Here is a 25096-nt window from a genome sequence, read left to right as displayed (position 1 = left end):
CAGCCAGGGTTGCCACCAAAGAGTCCCAGGCATGATGGTGGTGGTTGTATGTCCTTTGCTCTCGAAGAGGACCATGACACTCCCTGATATCATGGTCCTCTTTGAGAATGAAGGACAAACAACAATCCTGTGAGCAGTAGGAGTTGCTCCTCTGGGGACCCAACTGGAACTGGCCAGTTGGGCAATACAGTTCTTTTCTTTCTCTGTCTGGGTCGGTCTGTGTTGGATTGTGTCCCTCTTCGCCTCTCCCTCTCTCTCTCCCATTTTGGAAACATCACATGATATCTTGGGGTTTACAGGCCAAATTTCTTTTTTAAGGACCATGCCTTAATCCAAAATCACTCTGGCTCTCACTAAAGGGCCAACAATGGGTCCCAAGCCAAAACCCACTTGGTCATTGTTTGGGTTCTGATAGACTCAGAGTGAATGTAAATAGGAATTGTTTCTGTTTTGGCTCAGGCATGATGGTCCTTGACCAAGGAAGAAGGATGGAGTCCATGATGATCCTGAAAGACCTGCTTCTTTCTACCTCTTGGAACAGGTTTACATGAAGTTCTTACCCATTTTAGGGAGGGGCTCCTGGATCTGTCTTTACACTTAAGGGAAGCTCAGGAAGTTGACAAAGGCCAGATGTTTTTATAGGGAGGGACGGGGTCTCACTTAGACATATTTGATTGACTTTCCACCTCTCATGTCACAGGATAATCAGTGAAGTTGCATGGGAGATGTTTCCAGAATCAGAGAATTCCCATCAGATCCTGTAGGAGGAAAGGAGGGCCACTCGGGAGGAGGAGGAGGAGGCGGCATGGCTGGGAAACAGGTTGGAGAAAGATTAGATCTGAAAAACTAGAGCTTGTCCAGGTCTTCAACACTGTCATAATCTGGGCAATATGTATTCCTCATCCACCTTGTTTCTCCTATGTGGATGGCCAGGGTGGTATCTTTTGGGTCACCTTGGATTACTATGAGGAGGACCTGAAGGGTTCTAGGAAAGTGGTGCCAAACAGAATCAGGGGCCACTAGTCTGTATATAAGAATCTGTGGATGCATATTGACCTATTATTTATTTTGTCAAATATTTCCCAATTACTTTTTTCATCCAATTCCCATAGTGTTTGGTGGTGTTGCAGGACACAGTGCCACATCTGACACTTCTGTCTAGGGCTAGATTCCATCAATGCCTTATCATTTGCTAACAGGGACATTTATAGAGCCTCTCCATCAACAGGAAATACATATTCTGGTTGGAGTTGGTGAGGGGCATTTTCTATGACATTAGTGAACAGTTATCCCTCAAATATCTCTACAGTCATATCCGCCATGGAATATTCTGTGATTTTTACATATACGTGGGAGATAATTTATAAGAGGAGAATCTTTTTTTAGGTTGCTTCTTGCTGAAGTCAAATGATTTTGAAAAGTAATAATCAAACAGACTCTTAAGTATATTTAATGTGAAAGTAGGATATGAGACATTTATTCTTTTTTAAAAAGTATTTTAATTTATTATTTGTTTTTAACATTCTTTCTTTTTAAATTTTGAGTTCCTTATAATTCCTGTATATCACAAACAAAACCCTTCCAGAAAGAAATATCCAATTTAAGACAATATATATTCAATGACACCCTAATTAAATTACCAAAACATATTTTACTGAATTAGAAAAAAACAATAAAATTCATTTGGAAGAGCAAAAAGTCAAGAATATCAAAGGAACTAATGAAAAAAATGTAAAGGAAGAAGGTTCAGCAGTACCAGATCTTAAACAATATTATAAGGCAATAATTATCAAAACTATCTGGTACTGGCTAAGAAATTGAAAGGTAGATCATTAGAACATAGCAGACATACAATTTGCTGCAGTAAATAAATATAGTAACCTTGTACTTGACAAGTATAAAGACTTAAGTTTTTGGAATAAGAATTCATTATTTGTAAAATATTGTTGGGAAAACTGGAAAGCAGTATGGCAGAAATTGGGCATAGACCAATATCTTATACCACTTACCAAAATCATGTCAAAATGGATACATGAGACCTAGCTATAAAGGCAGCTATTACAAGAAAATTTGAAGAATATGAAGTATATTACTTATCAGACTTATGGATAGATGAACAATTTATAAATAAACAAGAGATGGGGAGCAGAGTGCGGTGTAAACTGGATAATTTTGATTACGTTAAATTAAAAAGGTTTTGTACAAATAAAATGTATCCAAGATCAGAAGGAAAGCAGAAAACTGAGAAAAAAATTTTATGGACAGTTTCTCAGATAAACTTCTCATATCAAATATATAAAGAACTTTGTAAAATCATTAAGAATACAAGTCATTCCCCAATTGATAAATGATCAAAGGATATGAATAGGTAATTTTCCAATGAAATCAAAACATCATATAGTCACATAAAATGCTTTGAGTCATTACTTATTTGAGAAATGCAAATTAAAACAATCTTGAGATCATACCTATCAGATTAGCTAAAATGGTTGAAGTGGAAAGTGACAAATGTTGGAGCGTATGTGGAAAACTTGAGACATTAATGTACCGTTGATGGAACTGTGAACTGATCCAACCATTTTGGAAAGCAATCTGGAATTATGACCAAAGAGTTGTTCTATGTCTCTGTTCTTTGACCCAGTGATAACACTACTGGGTCTATTTCCAAAGAGGATTAGGAAAAAAGGATTAAAAATCCATGTTCTAGGGGCTGGTAGGTGGCATAGTGGATAGAACACTGACCCTGGAGTTGGGAGGACCCGAGTTCAAATTCAACCTCAGACACTTGCTAGCTGTGTGACCCTAGACAAATCACTTAGCCCCAATTGCCTCTAAACAATAACAACAACCTTTGTGTTCTATTTGTATAAAAATATTTATGGCAGCTCTTTTTGAGGTGGCAAAGAACTGGAAATCTGGGGGATGTTCATCAATTGGGAAATGGCTAAACAAGTTGCGGTATATTATTGAGATGGAATACTACTGTTCTATAAGAAGTGATGAGCTCATTGATTTTAGAAAAACATGGATAGACTTGCAGGGAAGAGTGAAATGAGCAGAACCAAGAGAACATTGTATACAGTAACAGCAATATTGTTATAAGAATAACATTTAGTGACTAAATCATTTTGACTTTTTTTTTTTTGGCTTTTTTTCTTTTTGGTGAGGCAATTGGGGTTAAGTGACTTGCCCAGAGTCACACAGCTAGTAAGTGTCAAGTGTCTGAGGCTGGATTTGAACTCAGATCCTCCTGACTCCAAGGGCAGAGCTCTATCCACTGTGCCAACTAGCTGCCCCCATTTTGACTATTATAAATACCCAAATAAGCTACAAAGGACATGAAGGAAGACATTATCTGTATCCAGAAAAAGAAATGATAAAGATATATAGAATGATCATATACATATACATATATGTGTCTAATAGCCATCTCTGGGGAAAAGGAAAGAAAGAGGAAAAAAAGAAATTTATATGTTAATTTTATTATATATTTAAAAGGATAGCAAGTCGTACAAAATAGATTTACAGTTTCATGTGAAAAAATGTTTTTTTTTTCCAAATCTTTCCCTCCCTCCCACCTTCTAGACCCACTGAGAATGCAAGCAATATACTAATTATACATGTGCAATCATGTAAAACATATTTCCTTATTAGCCATTTCAAAAAAAGCAGGAAAAATTAAGTGAGAAAATTATACTTGAATTTTCACTTAGAGTGTATCAGTTCTCTCTGTGGAGGCAGACAGCATTTTTTTTTTTAAATCATGATTCCTTTAGAATTGTCTTGGATCTTGGATCTTGTACTGATCAGTGCAGTCAAATCTTTCACAGATGATCGTTATCACAACATTGCTATTACTGTGCATAATAATCTCCCAGTTCTCACTTCACTTTGCATCAGTTTATATAGGTCATATTTTTCTGAAACCACCCTCTTTGTCATTTCTTATAACACAATAGTATTCCACCACAATTATATGCCACAACTTGTTCATCCATTCCCCAACTGATGAGCATCTCCTCAATTTCCAATTCTGTGTCATCACAAAAAGAGGTGCTATAAATATTTTTTGTATGTTTAGCTCTTTTTCCTTTTTCTTTAATTTCTTTTTTTTGTTTATTTTTTGTTTTGTTTTTTATTTATGTATTTATTTTTTGGTGAGGCAATCGGGGTTAAGTGACTTGCCCAACTTTAATTTCTTTAGGGTATGGACATATTAGTGGTATTGCAAGATCAGAGGGTGTGTGTAGTTTTATAGCCCTTTGGGCCTAGGTCCAAATTTTTCTCTAGAATGGTTGGACCAGTTCACTACTCTACCAACAGTTCATTACTTTTTCCTCATCCCCTCTAGTATTTGTCATTTCTGATAGATGTGAAGTGGTATTTCACAGTTGTTTTAATTTGCATTTCTCTAATCAATAGTGATTCAGAGCATTTTTTCATATGACTGGAGATAACTCTGATTTCTTCTTCTGAAAACTGCCTGTTTAAATCCTTTGACCAGTTATCAATTGGGGAAAGGAGCCATTTGTTTTTAAAATATCTATTATGCCTTATGGAAAAATAACATGTTTATTTCAAGCTTCAGAAAGGACCCTCCAAACGATTGATCACAAAGTTCACTTGGGTGATCAAGGATGGTAGACAATGCCTTATGTTCCATGGCTCTGTCTGTTTCAAGAGTGACTTAGAAGCATCTGGCAGCTTGTTGCTTGAAATGTAAGCTCAATATAGGAGAGTAGTAGTATAACAATGTACAGTGACCAGATCTACAAGTAGGCCAGGGACATTGAAGCTTTTATCCAGGGTGGGAAATTTCCAGGTGCCCATAGCACTGGCTTCTTCCCTCGCCTGACCTCCCCCTTTTGGGTGTGGCGGCATCCTTATCCTTAGGTGTATTTCTTCCCTTTTCAGCATCTTAGAAACCACGTGATATCCCAAGGCATACTCTTCCTCCCGGTAGTTCTATTCCAGGTAAGGCTATTCACCTTCTCCTCAACCTTTCCTAATTGTTACTCGCCCCAGATATAAAAATCGTTAGTCATCCACCTGATAACTTGTAACTTCTTGATAGTTGATGGGCAGTGTATGACTCCTATCCCTGCCCTCACTGTCTGCTCCCCTCTAACCTCTCCTATCCATCCCCCACTGTCAGTGGTGAGCCTTCAGTTATAGAGCAGAGTAATTTCTCACCACAAAAGTTTTGAGGTCTAAACTTTCCTCTCTGTTCCTGCTGTCCCATTACTACCTCCTTAATTCTAACTTGTAGTCAAGAATGTCAGGGAGCTGGTTTTTCCAAGGCCTCCCATCTAGGGCCGGATCTCATCAAAATAATGTAGAAGCTAGAACAGTGTCCTTCCTCCCAATTTTTAGTACGTACTTCTCTGTTTGGAATTACAGATATCACCTCCCTGGGCTGCTTGTCAGGTTCTTTCTAATACCCAGTGCTTGTTTCTACCATATTCAGAACCCATCCTTTCTTCCCATCAACCTGCGTGGCATGTCATCTTTTTGAGTACTAATCCATCATCAAAAATTATATTAAGTACCAGACACTGTGCTAGGTGCTGGGGATATAAACACAAAGAACGAAACATTCCCCGTTCTCAGGGAGTTTACATTTTAAGAAGATAACCAGTAGCTCATCAGAATTTAATGTGCTGACATGACAGGAGAGGTATAGAGAGCTCCTTTCTGAAAACATGAACATTTTAACAGTATTTTCTGAAGATGTCCATCCTCGTCTTTATCATGAACAACTCTAGTGGTGGCTATTTCAGACTAAATAAGCAGACAAGAGTGATTTTTTTTTTTGTTAGGTGAGGCTTTTAAGCTCATCTAGAGTTTGTGCCTATGATGCCCGTGTCCTTTCAGTCAACAAATGTCTTTTTTTTTTTTCTTTTTGGTGAGGCAGTTGGGGTTAAGTGACTCACCCAGGGTCACACAGTCGGTAAGTGTCAAGTGCCTGAGGCTGGATTTGAACTCGGGTTCTCCTGATTCCAAGGCCAGAGCTTTATCCACTGCACCATCTAGCTGCCCAACAAATATCTTTTAAAAAATTTCTTGTTTAAAATTTAATTTATTCTGAAGTTAACAAACACCCAATAAAATCAGTGTTTCCCCAAATCTATCTATATATACACATATATACTATTTTCTCCCCCCCTCCCCCACACATAGTAGGACAGGAGAAATTATACATGAAACTGAAAATCTATTATGTAGAACTTGCTTTTCTTCTAAAACATATAATAAAGTCAACATATACCTGCCATTCTGTTTGTGATTCTTTCTGTTTGCTTCTCATTTTGGGAAAGGGAAACATTTTATGTCTAACCTATCTTTCCCACTTTCTAAATATGGAGGAATAAAATGAAAAACAAAACCACTGTAATAAATACACACAGTCAAAACAAATGCTCACATTAGCTGTATATTTAAAAAAAAAAAAGTACGTGACATTTTGCACCTGACATCTATCGCCTTTCTGCCAGGAGGTGGCAGCTCACTGCATCATCTGCCCTGTCAAGTTGGGGTTGCTCAGGACCCTGACTAGAGTTCTCAAGTCTTCCAAAGTTTCATCAAATGTTAATTAAGCACCTTCTGTGTGTGAAGTGATTTGGAGGATATATAGGTGCTCAAGACAGTCCCTAACCTCCTTGGAGTAGATGTGTCTTTACTGCTCTCTCAGTTTCTCTCCCTGCTTCAGTTATCCAAGCCAGGGAAGCTGAGGGGATGTGGGCTGGGGTGCAGGCTGTGTTGCCACCCTTGTGGGTGATCAGAATAATGTTTTTAAATGCATAAAATCAAATACGTAGGATTACCAAGGAAACCAATTACATTGAAATGAAGATGTGGTTTTCTTCCTGTCCAAGTTCACACACCCCATGAATCTATCCATAGACCCCCATATTAAGAAACCCTGCTTTAACCCTAGCTTCTAGGCCCAAAGCAGAGATCAAAATAAATTCTCTCTCTCCCTCGATTTGGACCTGCCTCCCTGGTCATGTGAGGTGGTGGTAAGTCGGGGCTCTGGCTGGAGGATTCCTGTTACCCACCCGTGATGGGGCACAATGGGGACTCAGTCCTGGGTGCTAGCTTTCTTACATCCCTGCGGGCAAGTTAAAGGTGGAGGTAGGGAACATTTATCCCCAAGATAAAGGAGTGATATTTCACACATCTACAAAAAATTATAAAATACCTGCTATGTACCAGACGCTGTGCTAAGCATTTTACAAATATTTTCTCATTTTATCCTCACAACAGCCCTGAGAGATAAGTCTTATTATTATCCCCATTTTCCAGTTGAGGAAACTGAGACAGACAGGGGCTAAGTGACTTGTCCAGCGTCATGCAGCTAGTAAGTGTCTGAGACCAGATTTGAACTCTGGTCTTCCTGACTCCAGGCCCAGCACTCTACGTACTGTGCCACCTAGCAAATTTATCTTGGACAAAAGTATTTTTATGGAGGGTACTTCCAATAGTCTCTTGATGTCCCTGGCTTGAAATCCTTATAACATCAAAATGAGCAAGCACAGCCCCAAGAAGAGATGAGAAAATGCAGCAATCTTTTGTTGAAGAGGAAGGGGACTTAGAGGTGTCAAATGTGGTAGAGGTTGTCATGATTGAGGTGTTGGTGTTTTTTCTTTTTTCTTTTCTTTTCTTTTCTTTTCTTTTCTTTTCTTTACCTTCCCCACCCCCACCCCCCAATCTTAAATCTTGCTTGGTTGCAAGGTGATTGAATTTAGGACATGAATTTAGGAAGTCCAGAGTTTTACTCTGGCCTCCTCAGGCACTTAATAGGAATGTGACCCTAAGCAAATCACTTAATCTCTTATCTTCAGTTTTCTCACCTGTAAAATGGACATAATAACAGCCCTTATCTCACAGAGTTGTTGTGAATATCAAATGAGGTAACATTTTTGTAAAGTGCTTTGCAAACCTTAAAAGTATAAGTGCTAGCTATGTTTCTGGATAAGTATAGAAATTCAGAAATAAATGTGATGTAAAAACATTATTTTTGGAGAAGAAAATGGCAAATGGAAAAAGACATGGCCAATCATTCTAGTACATTTGCCAAGAAAACCCCATGGATAGTGTTGGCCTTTCTATTGCCTTTAGGATAAAATAGAAACTCCTCTGTTTTGCTCCTGAAGACATTTACAACCTGTCTGCCACCTATCCTTCCAATCCCATTGAACATTATGCTCTGTAATTTTTCATTCTAGCCAAACTGATCTCTCTGTTTCTTATATATAACTCTTCAATGACTGTGTCTTTGCCCTTGACTGTCACTCATGCCTGGAACGGAGCCCAGCTTTGCCCTCTAGCTCATGAAAGTCTTTCCTTCAAGATGGGAAAGGGAATAAGCATTTATACAGTGCCTACTATGGGCCAAGCTCTGTACTAAGTGTTTTACAAATATCTCATTTAATTCTCACCAAAACCCTGCAAGGTAGGTGCTGTTATTATCTCTATTTTACAGTTGAGGAAACTGAGGGCAACAGAAGTGAAGTCACTTGCCCCAGGTCACATGGCTGGTCCATGTCTGAGGCCATATTTGAATTCAGGTCTTCCTGACTCCAGCACTGGCACTGTACCACCTAGCTGCCTTAAGGCGCAGCTCAAACAGCACCTTCTGCATGAAACCTTTCTTCCCCTTCACATTTATGTGGTAGGTATTACAGTCACTTGGGACTATCTCTGACTTGAGGCTGGCCCAGGGTCCTGATTAAGGTCTCTCTCTGTTGGGCTGACCCAAGGATAGTCTGGTCTATGCATGTCCGTGTATAGAGAGACAGACTCTATTCATGTAGGGCTGGGGAAGGACAGACTGGTAGCTTACTATGTGTCAGGCACTGCACTAAGTGCTTTATGTTTGATCCTTTTTATTATGGTTTGATTTTATTATTATTTGATCTTTTACATTTATTATGTCATTTGATCTACAACAACCCTGGAAGGTAGATGCTATTGCTATCCCCATTTTACAGATAAGGAAACTGAGGCCAACAGAGGTTATGTGACTTACCCAGGGTCATATGACTAGTCAAGTGTCTGAGGCTAGCTTTGAACTCAGGTGTTCTGACTCCATGCCAGGTACTATCCATTGTGCCACCTAGCACTGCCCCATGGTAAGGCCCTTTTCCCACCATGTCCCTTATTATGCAACCCACCACTCGTTTATATTCTCTTTTGTTGATCTTTTTTTTCCCTACTTTTGTCTGGAAATCTCCTCCCTATGTCCATGTCCTGTAACTCATCTAGATGCCCCCAGACATCCCAACTTCCCCTCTCCCAGGACAAGTAGATTTTTCAAGCATCAAATTGTCCAGACCTTATCTGGTATAAGGTCCTCATCTCCCTTCACTACCCATCTCTCTTCACTCAAAAGTACATTTGTCAATGGAACCCCCTTTCACCCCCCAAATAGGACCTCCATCTTTTACCCCCTCCTTTTCAATCTTTTCCCCTCTCCTCCCCCACTTTCCTGTAGCCTCTTCTTTTTGATTCCACAGACATCACCTTCCCCTTCTTGCTAGCCCTTGATTTGACCTTGGTACACCATTCATACCTCTCTGTTCTGCTACTAATTTCCCATCTTTTATGTACCCTTATGCATTGTAGTGTAATCCCACAAAAGAAGCATTCCCCAGTAGTTGCTGGGTTCTATCCATTATACCCACTCCCACCTGTTACCTCTACCAGATTTCCACTTTCACTTCTATATCCTTGTGTATATTTAGGAAGAGGTCTCTTATCAGTCTCTCAATTGTCACTCTTTTGCTCTTGCTGTTCTCCCCTGATGCATTTATTCACTCTCACATTTCTGTTGTTTGGGGTTTGAAAGGCAAACTCTTCATTTCAAGTTTTCTTTCTAAAAATGTTTCAAACTCATCTTTATTATTAAACATCTGTTGTTTTTTTTTATCCTGTATAGTTAAGCTCAGATTTGCAAAATGGGTCACCCTGGGCTTCATCCTGAGCTCCATTGCTCTTCAGAATGTATTATTCCATCCCTCCTCCATTTTCTAGTGGGTGTGGAATAGTCTTGCATTATTCAAATGTCCTTTCCTTTGTATTTGAAGGTCTTTCTCTCTATAGCTTGCAGAACTTGTTTCTGAATTGAATTGTTAAATTTAATCATTGTGTGTTTTGGAGTTTGTAACCTTTTTTTTTCTTCTAGACGCAATATGTTAATTTTTTTCAAATGGAATTTCATTTTCTATATTTAGAAGTTCTGGGCAGTCCTATTCTATTATTTCTTTCCATGTGGTTTTTTTTTTTTATCCTGCAGTGTTTTTCTAGAAGACCTATGATACTTGGGTTGTCTCTGTGCATATTGCCCTCAAGTCCATTATGTTTTGTTTGCATAATGAGCATCTTTTCTTTTAACATTTTTTTTTGCTTCTCGCTTTCTAGGTTGTCCTTCAGTTCTGTGTATTTACATTCCCAATCTATTGTTCATTTCTTGGTTTCTTTGTTATGCCATGCTGTTATAGATCCAAGTTTTTCTATTTGGCTCATAATTTCTGCTATGTAAAACATAAATTCTGCTCTCGCAATTCTCATTTCTCTTTCAAACTACCAAGAAACAGCATGTTGTAGTTCCACATTTTCCTTAAATTCCACAGGATCTTCTGTCTCATCAAGTGTTGAATCATTTTCCTTTATTTCATAGCATTTATTCATAGATGTCTGAACTTGTTTACTGGATCTGGAAGACATATTTCCTTCTGTAGTTACTGTTTTTCCTGTTGATTTATCTGTTTATGTTCAAAATCTTGGAGTTTTCTTCTTCCTGAAATCTTTAGTACTTTGTCTTTTTTTTTCTGGCTTATTTTTCTTATCATTCACTTCCTGACTCTCTCCCCTCTCATTGTGGTTTTCTTGGGGGCTGGCTTTCAAAGTATCTTGGCATCCTCCCATATTGGACATTTCACAGTTTTACCAGCTTCATTCTCTTCCCCATGTGATTTTTGGGTGGTCAGAACTAGCCCTAGCTGGATACTGTTCTTTCTTTCTGGCTTAGTGGAGTGCATGCGCGCGCGCACACACACACACACACACACACATGTGTTCTGTCCTGATGACCTGTCCCTCTCCCTCTTTTTCTCAATTCTAGGCACTGGGAATGACAGAGTCTACTTTCCCCAGGAAACAATGCTTCCAGGTTGGAGACTCCAGCAGGTTTATGCTTCCAAAGAATTGGGACCAAACTGGCTGTCCAAGGCCTGAGCAAACTTCTGCAGGCTGGAGCACTGAAAAGAGGGAGAGGGGAACAGAGCCCAGGGGTGTGTTTTGATGTAAGCCTGTGTCATGTCCTTGGGTCTGCTAGTGCAGTTTCACTGCCCACAGCATAGGGTTTCTGTTCTGGAGAGGTCTGGAAGAACCTGGGGATTGCAGAGAATGTGATCTGTCCTCCTTGCCTTATTGGCTTGTGAAGATCAAACAAGTAGCTGAAAGTGCTTTATAAACAGTAAAGTTGTAACACTTATGTTGGATTCTCCGTCTCCTGATGCAAAAAGGTCCTCTCTCACTCTCTCTGGCTTATCTGTCTATACCCAAATGAAACTCACCATACGTCACTCTCCAAAAAGGTGGCCTCACCTTGCTCATTTCATTAATCTTAACCATTGGCTCCTACCCAGGCAGCAGCCTAGGATTACCAACTTGTTGGACTGTCCTCAGAGAATAGGTGTCTGTCCTGCTTTAACCCCTGATTCTCATAAAGTATCAAACAAAATTTACATAAATATTTTACATAATAAAGAATAAAGAACCTGTACCCAAGCCCATGACTTGTAAAGAAATTTCCTCTCTTTCCTGGTAGTCCTATACTTTATCACCTTCCTTTCCCCACCCTGGGATCCATATAGTTCTCTACTGGGGTAAAGAGCTAAAGAACTCTGGCTGGTTTGCTAGAGTTAAACAAAACAAAACAAAACATACTACCTCACCCCTCCTTTTAGGGTATTAGCCTTCCTCAGGGACTGCCCTGTATTTCCAAATGACTTAAAATACTGCAGGATTAAGAGACTAGGGTTTAGGTTTCAATTTCCCTACTAATTTGCTGTATGTTCTTAGGCAAATTATTTAGCTTCTTGGTGCTTTATTTTCTTCATCTCAAAAACAGAAGGGAAAACTCCTGCCTGGTTTACCTGGTCAAAAGCAACAATGGATATGAAAGTTAAAAAACAATGAAATGAATGAAAGATTATTATTACAATATCTTACACATTAGGAGCTATCTGTGTAAAGTAGCACATTTTTCCAAGGGACCGGGGACTCCATCATCTTGTGCGACATAATTGGCTAGTATAAGTTTTCTTCCCAGGAAAAGATTTTTTTTTTTTTAAATGGAAGGTGGGGAATGGGGTAAGGGAGTAGATAGAGGGAGAAGAATGAAAAAGTATCTTAAAACTGTTATTTCTATCTTTTAATTTTATATTGGTTAGATTTCCCCATGTACCATCTTCCCTCCCAGAGGCTCGTCCCATATAACAAAGACCATTTTTGAGGGGAAAAAAAAAAAAGAAAAATGAAGAAGAGAAAAAAATCTTTAAAACCGATCAGAAACAATATCTGAAAATATATTCAAAGTTCTAAACCTTGGGTCTCCCACCTCTGCAAAGGTGTGGGAGGAGGTGTCTTTTTCTACCTCTTCCTCAGATCTGTGCTATAGTAGGCGCTTCAACTGCTGACTGTTCTTTATAGCTTGGCAAATTAGAATGAATGAAAAAGTATTTATAAGCACTTACTATGCTACATTCTGGGAATACAAATAAAAATTTGCTCACTCCTACTGCGAGAGAGCCGCTAGTGGCACTGTGGATAGAGTGCCAGGCTTGGAGTCTGAAGACTACTCTTCCTGAGTTCAAAGCTGGCCTCAGAAATGTACTAATTGTGTGACCTTGGAGAAGTCACTTAATTCTGCCTCAGTTTATTCATCTGTAAAATGAGCTGGAGAAGGAAATGTCAAACCACTCTAGTATCTTTACCAAGAAAACCCTAAATGGGGTCATGAAGAGTTGGACACCACTAAAATGACCCAATAACAACAAACTGAAGAGAGAACAGATTCTCTGACTCTTGTCCCATAAGAGTTGCTCTATTTAGTTGGCATCTTAGGCCAAGTGTTTAGGTAAATCCAGCTTTGCTGGATTAGATGTAAGCCAAAGATGTAAATAAAAAATTCCCACCCTAAAGGAACTCATAATCTCTTAGCCAGAGACAACCCATCTAGATGAGTGGTGGCCAAGGAAGGGAATTTTGGTCTGAGGAGGTAAAGGGATGGTGAGCTAATTCATGGGACATCCAATTGGCATGTCTCTTCCAAAAGCATGGCTAATATTAGTTTAATATAGCCATAATAGGAAGTGAAAAGAGGCAGGTACTGTGTTGCATGATGGCAGGTATATGGTAAGATGGCCTGGCTGGTTGGGATGTGAAGCATGGAGACAGATAAAAAAAGGGGCAGCTAGGTGATGCAGTGGATAAAGCACCAGGCCTGGAGTTAGGAAGACTCATCTTCCTGAGTTCAAATCTGACCTCCGACACTTACCAGCTATGTGACCAGCTATGTGCCTCAATTTCCTCATCTGTAAAAGGAGCTGGAGAAGGAAATGGCAAGCCATTCCAGTATCTCAAACATGAAAACCCCAAATGGAGTCATGAAGAGTTGAACATGACTGAAAATGACTGAATAACAGCAGATAGAAAATGAGATGAATTGATACGAACTTAGTCACCAATCAGTGTAGCTCAACCTCAGGACAAGAGTTCCAAAGCCAAGTGAATTAGGCGCATGTTTTCTGGAGGTCCGGAAGGTGCTGTTTCTGGTGGGGAGCACCAGGGTGATTGTTGCAATGCAGTTAGAAAGATGGGTTGGGTAAATGACTAGATGGGGGTGTCAACCTAATTATTAGTCTTTTTTAAAAAATTATTCATCTTTGGATAGAGCACTGGCCCTGAAGTCAGGAGGACCTGAGTTCAAATCTGGCCTCAGACCAAACACTTGACACTTACTAGCTGTGTGACCCTGGGCAAGTCACTTAACCCCAATTGCCTAAAAAAAAAAAATTCGTCTTTTATTTATTTTTATTTTAAGCAATTGGGGTTAAGTGACTTGCCCAGGGTCACACAGCTAGTAAGTGTCTAGGCCAGATTTGAACTTGGGTTTCTCCTGAATCCAGGGCTGGTGCTCTATCCACTGTGCCACTTAGCTGCCCCTAATTATTAGTCTTTTAAAATAAGTCCAGTCTGTGGGAAAGAATCTGCTAGGCCTTCTTTACCTAGTGAATCCAAGTAGCCAGAATCAGGACATATTGGGCTTGGCCCTCTCTTTGATATCACTGATCTTCTAGTTAGAAACTTAGGTTTGGGGTTGGGTGTGTGTGTGTGTATGTGTGTGTGTGGGTAGGGATAGTATAGAGCTATAATTTTACTGTTATATGGAACTCTCTTGTGAAGAAATTCCTTCTACCAATATTACTCTCTTAGAAAGTTTCCTAGGATACTAAAAAGTAAATGACTTGCCCAGGGTCACACAGCCAGCGTGTGTCAGAGGTGAGACTTGAGCCTAGTTTTTTCTGACTCAGTGGCCTATTCCCTAACCACCTGCCTTGCCAAATATTTTAAAAATCAGTTTTATTGATGCCTTTTATTTTTATACTCAAATCACTTCTGAAAATTCCTTCTCCCACCTTATATTAAAACCTCTATTGTAATAAAAATACTTAAGTAAAAACACCTAATATAATGACTGTGACTTGTAATAACATATTCTGCCTTAATAGTTCCCTGTCTTCCTACTGACAGGAGGAAGGTATGACTAACAATGAATCATGCAAAAATGATGGTAAAATCCCAACTGAAGCTTTTCATGGATCCCTTATTTCCTCAATAGATCTTATAGTGGAAAGAGGGGCAGCCCGGGATTCTGGCCCCCTTGGAAGATGGCCACCAAACAGACTGAGCCAGTTACCACTATTGGCCTTGAAGATCTGAACCCCGAGTCCTCAGAGCCACAGAAAGGTAGGAGATTTTAAAATGCAGCAAGCGCTCTATTATCCTTCTAGAGGAGTGAGCAACTTGTCCCACAAAAGGTCGCCCTCTTTGCTTGGCATCTTAGGCTAAGTGTTTGCTTAAAGCCAGTTTTGCCTTTCTTCCTTAGAGCCAAAGACATTCACGGTAGAAGAGGCTGTGGAGACCATTGGATTTGGACGGTTTCACATAGCACTGTTCCTAATCATGGGCAGCACGGGGGTAAGCGTTCTTTTGTTGTTGAATTCTTCAGACAGCAAGCTATTGTCCTGAACACAGACAATAAGCAATTGACTTTAAATCATCCACAGCAAGAATGATTTCAGGGGTAAATAATTTTTTAAAAATTCTGTTGACTTTTTAAAGAGATGTTTTCCTGTGTATAATTGAATGGGGGAATATCTCATGTTCTTGAAATTAACACTACTTCAAAACCAAATAAGCCACACCATAAAAAGTTCATCTATCCCAGATTACATATCCTAATCTCCCTGTCAGCTTCTTTCCTACTTCCCACTACAATTGTATTCTGGAAAGACACAACATCAATCCTGAGCGGCTATAAGGCACTGATGTAATGCAAAGTTGGCTTCTTTATTTCACTTACCAATTGATAAATTTCCTGGGCCAGGGAAGTATTGTTTTTATTTGAAAGTCTTCTATTTCTTGCCATGCTAGAGTAAATAAGAGTAGTTATTTGGCAAGGCAGGTGGTTAGGGAATGGGTATTTGATCCCAGAGGTGAGAGGGAACCACTGAAGTTCGAGTAAGGGGCCTCATTTTATAGATGAAGAAACTGAAGCTTAGAGAGGGTTATCAATGCCACATATTTACTAAGTTTCAGAGGTACAGTGGTACAGTTGTGCCATGTTACTCTTCCTCTTACTTAACTCTTTGTAGTCTGACTTCTGACCTCATGAAACTGAAATTGTTCTCTCCAAAATTATCAATAATCTCCAACTGCTAAATCTAATGGCCCTTTCCCAGTCCTAATCCTTCTTGAGCTCTGTCAGCCTTTAATATTGCTAAGCACCCTCTTCTGGAATTTCTTTTCTCCCCAGGTTTTTGTGACACTACTCTTTCCTGGTTCTCTTCCTCTCTGTCAGACTACAACTTTTCAGTCTCCTTCATTTAAATCATTTCCATTAACCGTTAAGTATTGCCCAAAGCTCTGTTCTGGGCTTTCTTCTCTTCTCCCTCTACATCATTTTGCTTGTTGATCTTCCCAGGAGAAAATGATTATCATCTCTATGCTAATGATTCACAGATCTACTTATTCAGCACTAACCTCTCTCCAAATATATATTGTACATCTTTAACTGAATATCTTTTTGACATCGTAAACTCAACATGTCCAAAACTCAACTCATTATTCTTCCCTCCTTCTCCCCCCGCCCCTCGCTGTCCCAACACTAAACGCTTCCCCTCTTCCTAATTTTCCTTTTAGTGTCAAGGACACCACCAATCTCCCACTGACCTAGGCTTGCAACCTATGTTTCATCTTTGACTCTTTACTCTTTTTCATCCTTCGTAGCCAATCTGTTTTCAAAGTCTATCTATTTCACTTTCATAACATCTCTTGTATGTTCCCCCTTCTCTCCTCTGACACTGCCACCACCTTGATGTAGTCTCATCATCTTATACCTGGACTGTTTCAATAGCTTGCTAGTTGGTCTCCTTGCCTAAAGTCTCTCCCCACTCCAATCCATTCTCCACCCTGATCTCGTCACTTCTAACTCCATTCAGTAAACCCCAAGGACTTCCTATCACCTCCAGGATCAAATACAAAAATCTGTTTAGTATTCAAAGTCTTTTATAACCTGGTACTCTCCTACCTTCCCAGACTTCTTATGCCTTACTCCTCCTCATGTACTTTACAATAATGACGCTATCTTTGCTGTTCCTCAAATTAGATACTCCATCTCCTGACTTTGGTCATTTTCACTAGCAGTCACCCATACATGGAATGCTCTCTCTCCTCATCTCCCTTCCTAGCTTAGCAGGCTTCCTTCAAGTCCCAGCTAAAATCCCACCTTCAATAAGAAGACTTTCTTAATAGAAGCATAAAAAGGTAAACAAGAAAGAGAAAACATAAGATTCAATAAGGTTAAACTGTTTGTATTCCTACATGGCAAGATAATATTTTTAACTCTTAAAAACTTTATCATTATTAGACAATTAGGAGTATACATAGAGAGAGGGTGTGAGTGTGAGTTGACTATAATGGGATACTATCAAAAAAAAATAAGGGGTAAGAAAGAAGATTGCACTGGAAGAAGAGGGAAGAGAGAGATAGAACAGGGTAAATTATCTTGCATAAAAGAAGCACAAAAACGCTATTACTGAGGAGGGACGATTGGGGGGTGGGCAGGGCAACAATTGAACCTTATTCTCATCAGAATTGACTTAAAGAAGGAATAGCATACACACTCATTTGGATACAGATATCTATCCTACCCTATAAGGAAGTAACAAGGGATGGAGATAAGAGAAGGGGGCTGAGATTGATATGAGGGAGGGCACATTGAGGGAGGTGTGGTGATCAGAAGTAAAACACTTGTGAGGAGGGACAATGTGAAAGGTAAGAGAGAGAGGATAAACAAGGGGGAAAATAGAATGGAGGAAAATACACAGTTATCATAACTATAAATGTGAATGGGATGACTTTACCCACAGAATGAAAGTGGGTAGCAGAATGGATTAAAAACTACAATACTACAGTATACTGTTTACAAGAAACGTATCTGAAGCACAGAGACACACACAGAGTAAGTGTAAGGGGCTAGAGCAGAACCCAATGCTCCAGCTGAAGTTAAAAGGCAGGGATAGCAATCATGATCTCAGACAAGGCAAAAGCAAAAATAGAGCTGAGTAAAAGAAATAAGGAAGGAAATTATACCTTGCTAAAAGGTACCATAGACAATGAAGTAATATCAATACTATACATATATATATATATATATATATATATATATATATATATATATATATGCATGCACCAAATGGTATAGCAGCTAAAATTTTTTTTTCTTTTCGGCTAGGCAATGAGGTTGAGTGTCTTGCCCAGGGTCACACAGCTAATAAGTGTCAAGTGTCTGAGGTCAGATTTGAACTCGGGACTTCCTGACTCCAGGGCCAGTGCTCTACCCACTGTGCCACTTAGCTTCCCTGAGTTAAATTTTTAAAGAAGCTGTATGAATTACAGGAGGAAATAGTAAAACTTACTGGTGGGGGACCTCTACTTTTTCCTCTCAGAAATAGATAATTCTAACAAAAAATAATAAAGAAGTTAGGAAGGTGAATAGAATTTTAGAAAAATAGATATGATAGACCTCTGGAGAACATTGAATGGAAATAGAAAGGACTATACCTTTTTCTCTGTGGTATGTGGCACCTACACAAAAATTGACCATGTATTAGGGCATAAAAACCTCATAACCAAATGCAGAAAAGCAGAAATATTAAATGAATCCTTTTCAGATCCCAATGCAATTAAAATGTATTCAATAAAGAGCAGTGGAAAGAGATAAAAAATTAATTGGAAACTAAATAATCTAATCCTAAAGAATAAGTGGGTAAAAAGAACAAATCGTAGAAGCAATTGATAATTTCATTAAAGAGAATAACAATGAGACAAATACCAAAATTAATGGGATGCTTCCAAAGCAATACTTAGGAGAATTTTTATATCTCTAAATGGTTCTATCAATAAAATAGAGAAGGAGCAAATCTATGATTTGCTCATGCAACTAAAAAAAAAGACTAGAAAAAGAATGAATTAAAAATATCCAATTAAACATTAAATTGGAAATCCTGAAAATTAAAGAAGAGATTAATAAAATTGAAAGTAAGAAAACCATTGAACTAACTAATCAATAAAACTAGGAGCTGGTTTTATGAAAAAAAACTCATTAGTTAATTTGATTTTAAAAAAGGAAAAAAGAAAACCAAATAACCAGTATCAAACATGAAAGGGATGAATTCACCACCAAGGAATAGGAATTTAAAACAATTATTAGGGGCAATTTTGCCCAATTACATGCCAATAAACGACAATCTAAGCAAAATAGATAAATATTTACAAAAATATAAATTACTCAAATTAACAAAAGAGGAAATAGAATATTTAAATAACCCCATCTTAGAAAAAGAAATTGAACAAGCCATCAATGAACTCTAAGAAAAAATCCCTAGGACTAGATGGATTCACAAGTGAATTCTACCAAACATTTAAAGGACAATTAATCCCAATACTATATAAGCTGTTTTGGAAAAAATAGGTGAAGAAAAAGTCCTACCAAATTCCTTTTATGACACAAATATGGTACTGATACCTAAAGCAGGAAGAGTAAAAACAGAGGAAGAAAACTATAGACCAATTTTTCTCACGAATATTGATGAAAAAATTTAAAATACTAGCAAGAGGATTACAACAATATATCATAAGAATCATGTGCTGTGATCAGATGGGATTTATACCAGGAATGCAGGGCTGGTTCAATATTAGGAAAACTATCAATATAATCAACTATATCAATAACAAACCAACAGAAATCATATGTTTATCTCAACAGATGCAGAAAAAGCCTTTGACAAAATACGATACCCATTCCTATTAAAAACACTAGACAGCATAAGAATAAAGGGGGCTTTCCTTAAAATAAGAAATATCTATCTAAAATCATCAGCAAGCATAATCTGTAATGCGGATAAGTTAGAAGCCTTCTTAATGAGATTAGGGGTGAAGCAAGATGCCCATTATCACCACTATTATTCAGTATTGTACTAGAAATGCTAGCTATAACAATAAGAGAAGAAAAAGAAATTGGAATAGGCAATGAGGAAATAAATTATCATTCTTTGTAGATGATATGATGGTATGCTTAGAGAATCCTAGAGAATCAATTAAAAAACTAGTGGAAATAACTAACAATTTTAGCAAAGTTGTAGGATATATAATAAACCTACATAAATCATCAGCATTTGTATACATTACCAACAAAGTCCAGCAGCAAGAGATAGAAAGAGAAAATCCATTTAAAATAACTGTAGATGATATGAAATACTTGAGAGTCTACCTGCCAAAACAAACCAATAACTATATGAACACAATTACAAAATACTTCTCACACAAGTAGTCGGTTCTAAATAACTGGAAAATATTAATTGCTACTGGGTGGGCCAAGCCATTATGATAAAAACTACAATACTGGTTGTTGTCCTTTGTTGTCAAAGAGGATTAAAATGACATCACTATGCCAGAGTCAAGTTTCAGTGTGTTTGACTGTGGCTGATCAGACCAATAGGAGCTCAGAGTGTTCTACCACAGGTTGGGCACAAATAGTTCATATGAACGTTTGGAGTGGATTCTTTAAATTTGCATTATCTTGAATTTCTTTTGAGCTATTTCAATTCTGCTTTGCTCATAGAGCACAGCACCTTTTCTGATGTGGGCATGCCATATTGGAGTGGTCCTGTGCCAGTGTCTCCCTTGTCACAATCAATTCCAAGTTCTTAAGAGAGACCTTGAGAGTGTCCTTGTATCGCTTCTTCTTCCCACCGTGTGAATGCTTGCCCTGTGCGAGTTCTCCATAAAATAGTCTTTTTGGCAAACGTACGTTTTGCATTCGAACAATGTGGCCAGCCCATTGGAGTTGTGCTCTCTGACATAAAGTTTGAATGCTTGGCAGTTTAGTTTGAGAAAGGACCTCAGTGTCTGGTATCTTACCCTGCCAGGTGATCTTCAGAATCTTCTAAGACAATTCAAATGGAAGTGATTCAGTTTACTGGCATGGTGCTGGTATGCTGTCCAGGTTTCACAGGCATACGGCAACGAGGTCAGCACAACGGCTCTGTAGACCTTCAGTTTGGTAGTCAGTCTAATACCTCTTCTCCCCCACTTTCCTTCGGAGCCTCCCAAACATTGAGCTAGCTCTGGCAATACATGCGTCAACTTCATTATCAATGTACTTATTCAGTACCATACCAATGAAACTACCAAAACATTATTTTTAGAGCTAGAAAAAAATTAATAAAATTTATCTGGAAGAGCAAAAGGTCAAGAATATCAAGGGAATCAATGGAAAAAAATGTGAAGAAAAGTAGCCTAGCTGTACCAAATCTCAAATTCTGTTATAAAGTGGTAATCATCAAAAGAATCTGGTACTGGCTAAGAAATAGAGTGATAGATCAATGGAATAGGTATACAATATATAATAATAAATGACCATAGTAATCTAGTGTTTGATAAACCTAAAGACCCAAGCTTTTGGGACAAAAACTCATTATTTGACAAAAACTGCTGGGAAGACTGGAAAACAGTATGCAGAAACTAGGTATAAAAAAAGAAAATTGGGGGAAAATTTTTACAGCAAGTGTCTTTGATGAAGGCCTAATTTCACAAATATATAGAGAACTAAATCAAATTTACAAGAATACAAGCCATTCCCCAACTGATAAATGGTCAAAGGATACAAACAGGCAGTTTTCAGACAAATCGAAGTCATGTATAGTTATATGAAAAAATGCTCTAAATACTATTGATTATGAAGTATCACCTCACACCCGTCAAATTAGTTAACATGATAGAAAAGGAAAATGATAAATATTGGAGAGGATGTGGGAAAACTGGGACATTAATGCACTATTGCTGGAGTTGTGAACTGATCCAACCATTCTAGAGAGCAATTTGGAACTGTGCCCAAAGGGTTATAAAACTGTGCATACCCTTTGATCTACCAATACCAAAGAAATTTAAAAAAAAAAGGAAAAAAGTTAATTATTTCAATTGTCTCCAGCTCTTTGTGATCCCATTTGGGGTTTTCTTAGCAGAGATACTGGAGTGGTTTGCCATTTCCTTCTCCAGATCATTTTACAGATGAGGAAACTGAAGCAAACAGGGTTAAGTGACTTGCTCAAATAGCTTAGTGTCTGAGGCCAGATTTGAACTCAGAAAGATGAGTCTTCCTGATTGCAGGTCCAATGCTTTATCCACTCTGCCACCTAGCTACCCTAGGGACTCTTGTGTGCTATACTAAGGGGAACTCCACGCACACCTCCCCCCCACCCCATCCTGCCCTCATTCATGTGATACTTTGTAATGATTTTCTAGATGTCTCATACCTTTGCTTTCTCTAACTGTACTATAAATCCCCTAAAGCCAGGGGGTGTGGCTTCTTATTTTTTTGCTCACAGCAATCATCAGTACAGGGTATTTAATTAACAAATGAAGGAGGGAGGAAGACAGACTTGAAGAGAAGCCGTGGCATGCTGGGTACTCAGACTTGGTGTTCTCCTTCTAAAGGTGGCTGAGGCCATGGAAATCATGTTGATTGCTGTTGTGTCCCCTGTTATCCGCTGTGAATGGCATCTGGAGAACTGGCAAGTGGCTTTGGTGACCACAGTGAGTAGCCACTCTCAGTGCTATGAATGTATAGGAAGTAGGTGCTCAGGGCTTCTGCATACCATCTCCTTACCTTATCCCAGCTATGAGCTCCAAGACTGAGAATTCTAGAACCTGGTCATTTATGAGCAATTCTTATAAATCAAATTTCTAACAATTTCTATCTAGTTTATTTAATAGGTTTGCTTATTTATTTTATCCACTTAGTCTTAGAGAAGAGAGTGTTACACTGGTACTTTTTAATGGATCTCTAAACCTCTATAACCCCTTCACTTCAACAAGCCTTCACGATCTATTACAATTCCAGTTTAACCACTTGCTTGTCATAAATGATGCCATAGGTTGGCTTTGGTCCGATGAAACCAGTACCTTGTACACATAGGCACTTAATAAATTTTTTTTAGAATGAATGAATAAAACCATGTAATGTGTTTCTGAATATTTCAAGGGAGATTTTGAATATGCAGTTTATCCCATCCTTATTTAAGTATGATTCTCCTCTGTACTTGGTGCCCTGTCTTCTTCCTGGTTTTGTTTTTTTGGTTTTTGTTTTGCCCCAATCACTGTGTGTACCAGTGTAACACTCTCTTCTCCAGGACATGATTCTGAGACAGAATCCCTAGATTTCACCAGTTTGCCTGGGGGATTCATGATAAGAAAAAGAAAGATTAAGAGCCCCTGGGTTATACTGTTCATAAGAAAATATATCTTTTCATTTATATTTGTTTTTTAAAGTTACTTTTAATGATCTGTGTTATTTAAAATTTACTTAAGTTTATATAATATATTGTTATTTATATCAAAAATGCTTGATTCCCTGGGTGAGTGAGCACCCTGCTGCCACATTTTGGCAGCATACTTTAAGTAGCAGTAAGCAGGAGTCACCAAAATCCACTAAACTCTTATGTTCTAAAATAGCAAACTATGTCACAAAGAATCCACTCTATGACACTCCCTTTATCAACTCCATTAGCCCCTGCTTTCTCCTATTTAGAGGAGATGGATGAATGCTTAAGCTGATAAATGAGCATATTTTAGATTGTGGTTTAACTAATATTTTCTCTCACCTCCATAGATGGTGTTTTTTGGCTACATGGTGTTCAGCATCCTATTTGGCCTCTTAGCTGACAGATATGGTCGCTGGAAGGTATGTTAAACCTGAACATCTAATGTGGAGTTTCTTGTTTCCATTATATATATTTTTTAATTTATGATTTTATTTTTAGTTCCAAATTCTTTTCTTCCTCACCTTATCCCTCATCTATTGAGAAGTCAAGAAAAATAAAACCCATTAAAAATACGTGTAGTCATGCAAAACAAATTTCCACATTAGCTATGTCCATAAAAAAACAAGAAAAAGAAAGAAATAAACTTCAGTCTGCACTCTGAGTCTATCATCTCTTTATCTAGAGGTGCTTCATCATGAGTCTTGTGGAATTATGGTTGGTCATTGCATTGATCAATTATTAAGTTTTTCAAAGTTTTTCATCTTTACAATATTTCTGTTGCCATAGATTTTGTCCTGGTTCTGCTAACTTCACCTTGCATCAGGTCATGTAAGTTTTCAAGGTTTTTCTGAAATCGTCTCCCTCATCATTTCATATAGCACAATAATATTCCATCACATTCCTATGCCATAACTTAGTCATCATCTAATAGATGGGCAGCCCCTAAGTTTCTAAGTCTTTGCCACTGCAGAAAAGAACTGCTATAAATATATTTGTACATATATACACATTGTACACAAATATATTTGTACACATGTACATATTGCATATAAACATATTTGTACATATGCACATACTGTACACAAGCATATCTATACACATATATACATTGTACATAAATGCATTTGTACATATATAGTACATAAGTATATTTATACATATATTGTACATAAGTGTATTTGTATAATAAAAATGACAATTCTACCTAAGTTAATTTACTTATTTAGTGCCATGCCAATCAAACTACCAAAAAATTATTTTATAGAGCTAGAAAAAATAACAAGATTCATTTGGAATAACAAAAGATCCAGAATGTCAAGGGAACTAATGAAAAGAAATACAAGGGAAGGTGGCCTAGCCATTCCAGATCTTAAATTGTATTATAAAGCAGCAATCATCAAAACTACTTGGTGCTGGCTAAGAAATAGAGTGGTGGATCAGTAGAATAAGTTAGTTATGCAAGACACAGTAGTCAGTGACTATAGTAATCTACTATTTGATAAACCCAAATACCCCAGCTTCTGGGATAAGAACTCACTCTTTGACAACAACGGCTGGGAAAACTGGAAAAGATTATGGCAGAAGCTAGGCATACATCAAAATCTCACACCATATACCAAAATAAAGTCAAAATAGGTTCATGATTTAGATATAAAGGCTGATACTATAAGCAAATTGGGAGAGCAAGGAATAGTTTACCTATCAGATTTATGGAGAACAGAAGAATTCATGACCAAGCAGGAAATAGAGAACATTATAAAATGCAAAATGGATAATTTTGATTACATTAAATTGAAAAGTTTTTGCACAAACAAAATCAATGCAACCAAAATTAGAAAGAAAGTAGAAAATTGGGAAAGAATTTTTACAACCAGTGTCTCTGGTAAGGGCCTCATTTCTAAAATATATAGAGAATTAAGTCA

General features: G+C 38.0%; 1 protein-coding gene across 1 annotated transcript in view; it reads left to right on the top strand.

Annotated features, from left to right (window-relative positions):
• Positions 1-14957: 14957 nt before the first annotated feature.
• The window catches only part of SVOPL (SVOP like), a 58541-nt gene continuing 48402 nt past the window's right edge, over positions 14958-25096 (top strand). Inside the window, exons 1-4 of the mRNA XM_027842298.1 lie at positions 14958-15036; positions 15176-15267; positions 22348-22446; positions 23522-23593. Coding sequence (XP_027698099.1) covers positions 14958-15036; positions 15176-15267; positions 22348-22446; positions 23522-23593 — 342 coding nt within the window. The remainder of the gene's footprint in view (positions 15037-15175; positions 15268-22347; positions 22447-23521; positions 23594-25096) is intronic.

This window comes from Vombatus ursinus, unplaced genomic scaffold (assembly GCF_900497805.2).
Source record: "Vombatus ursinus unplaced genomic scaffold, bare-nosed wombat genome assembly UNPS02014870.1, whole genome shotgun sequence".
NCBI classification, from domain to species: Eukaryota; Metazoa; Chordata; class Mammalia; order Diprotodontia; family Vombatidae; genus Vombatus; species Vombatus ursinus.
This window is presented reverse-complemented; position numbering and strand designations above follow the sequence as displayed.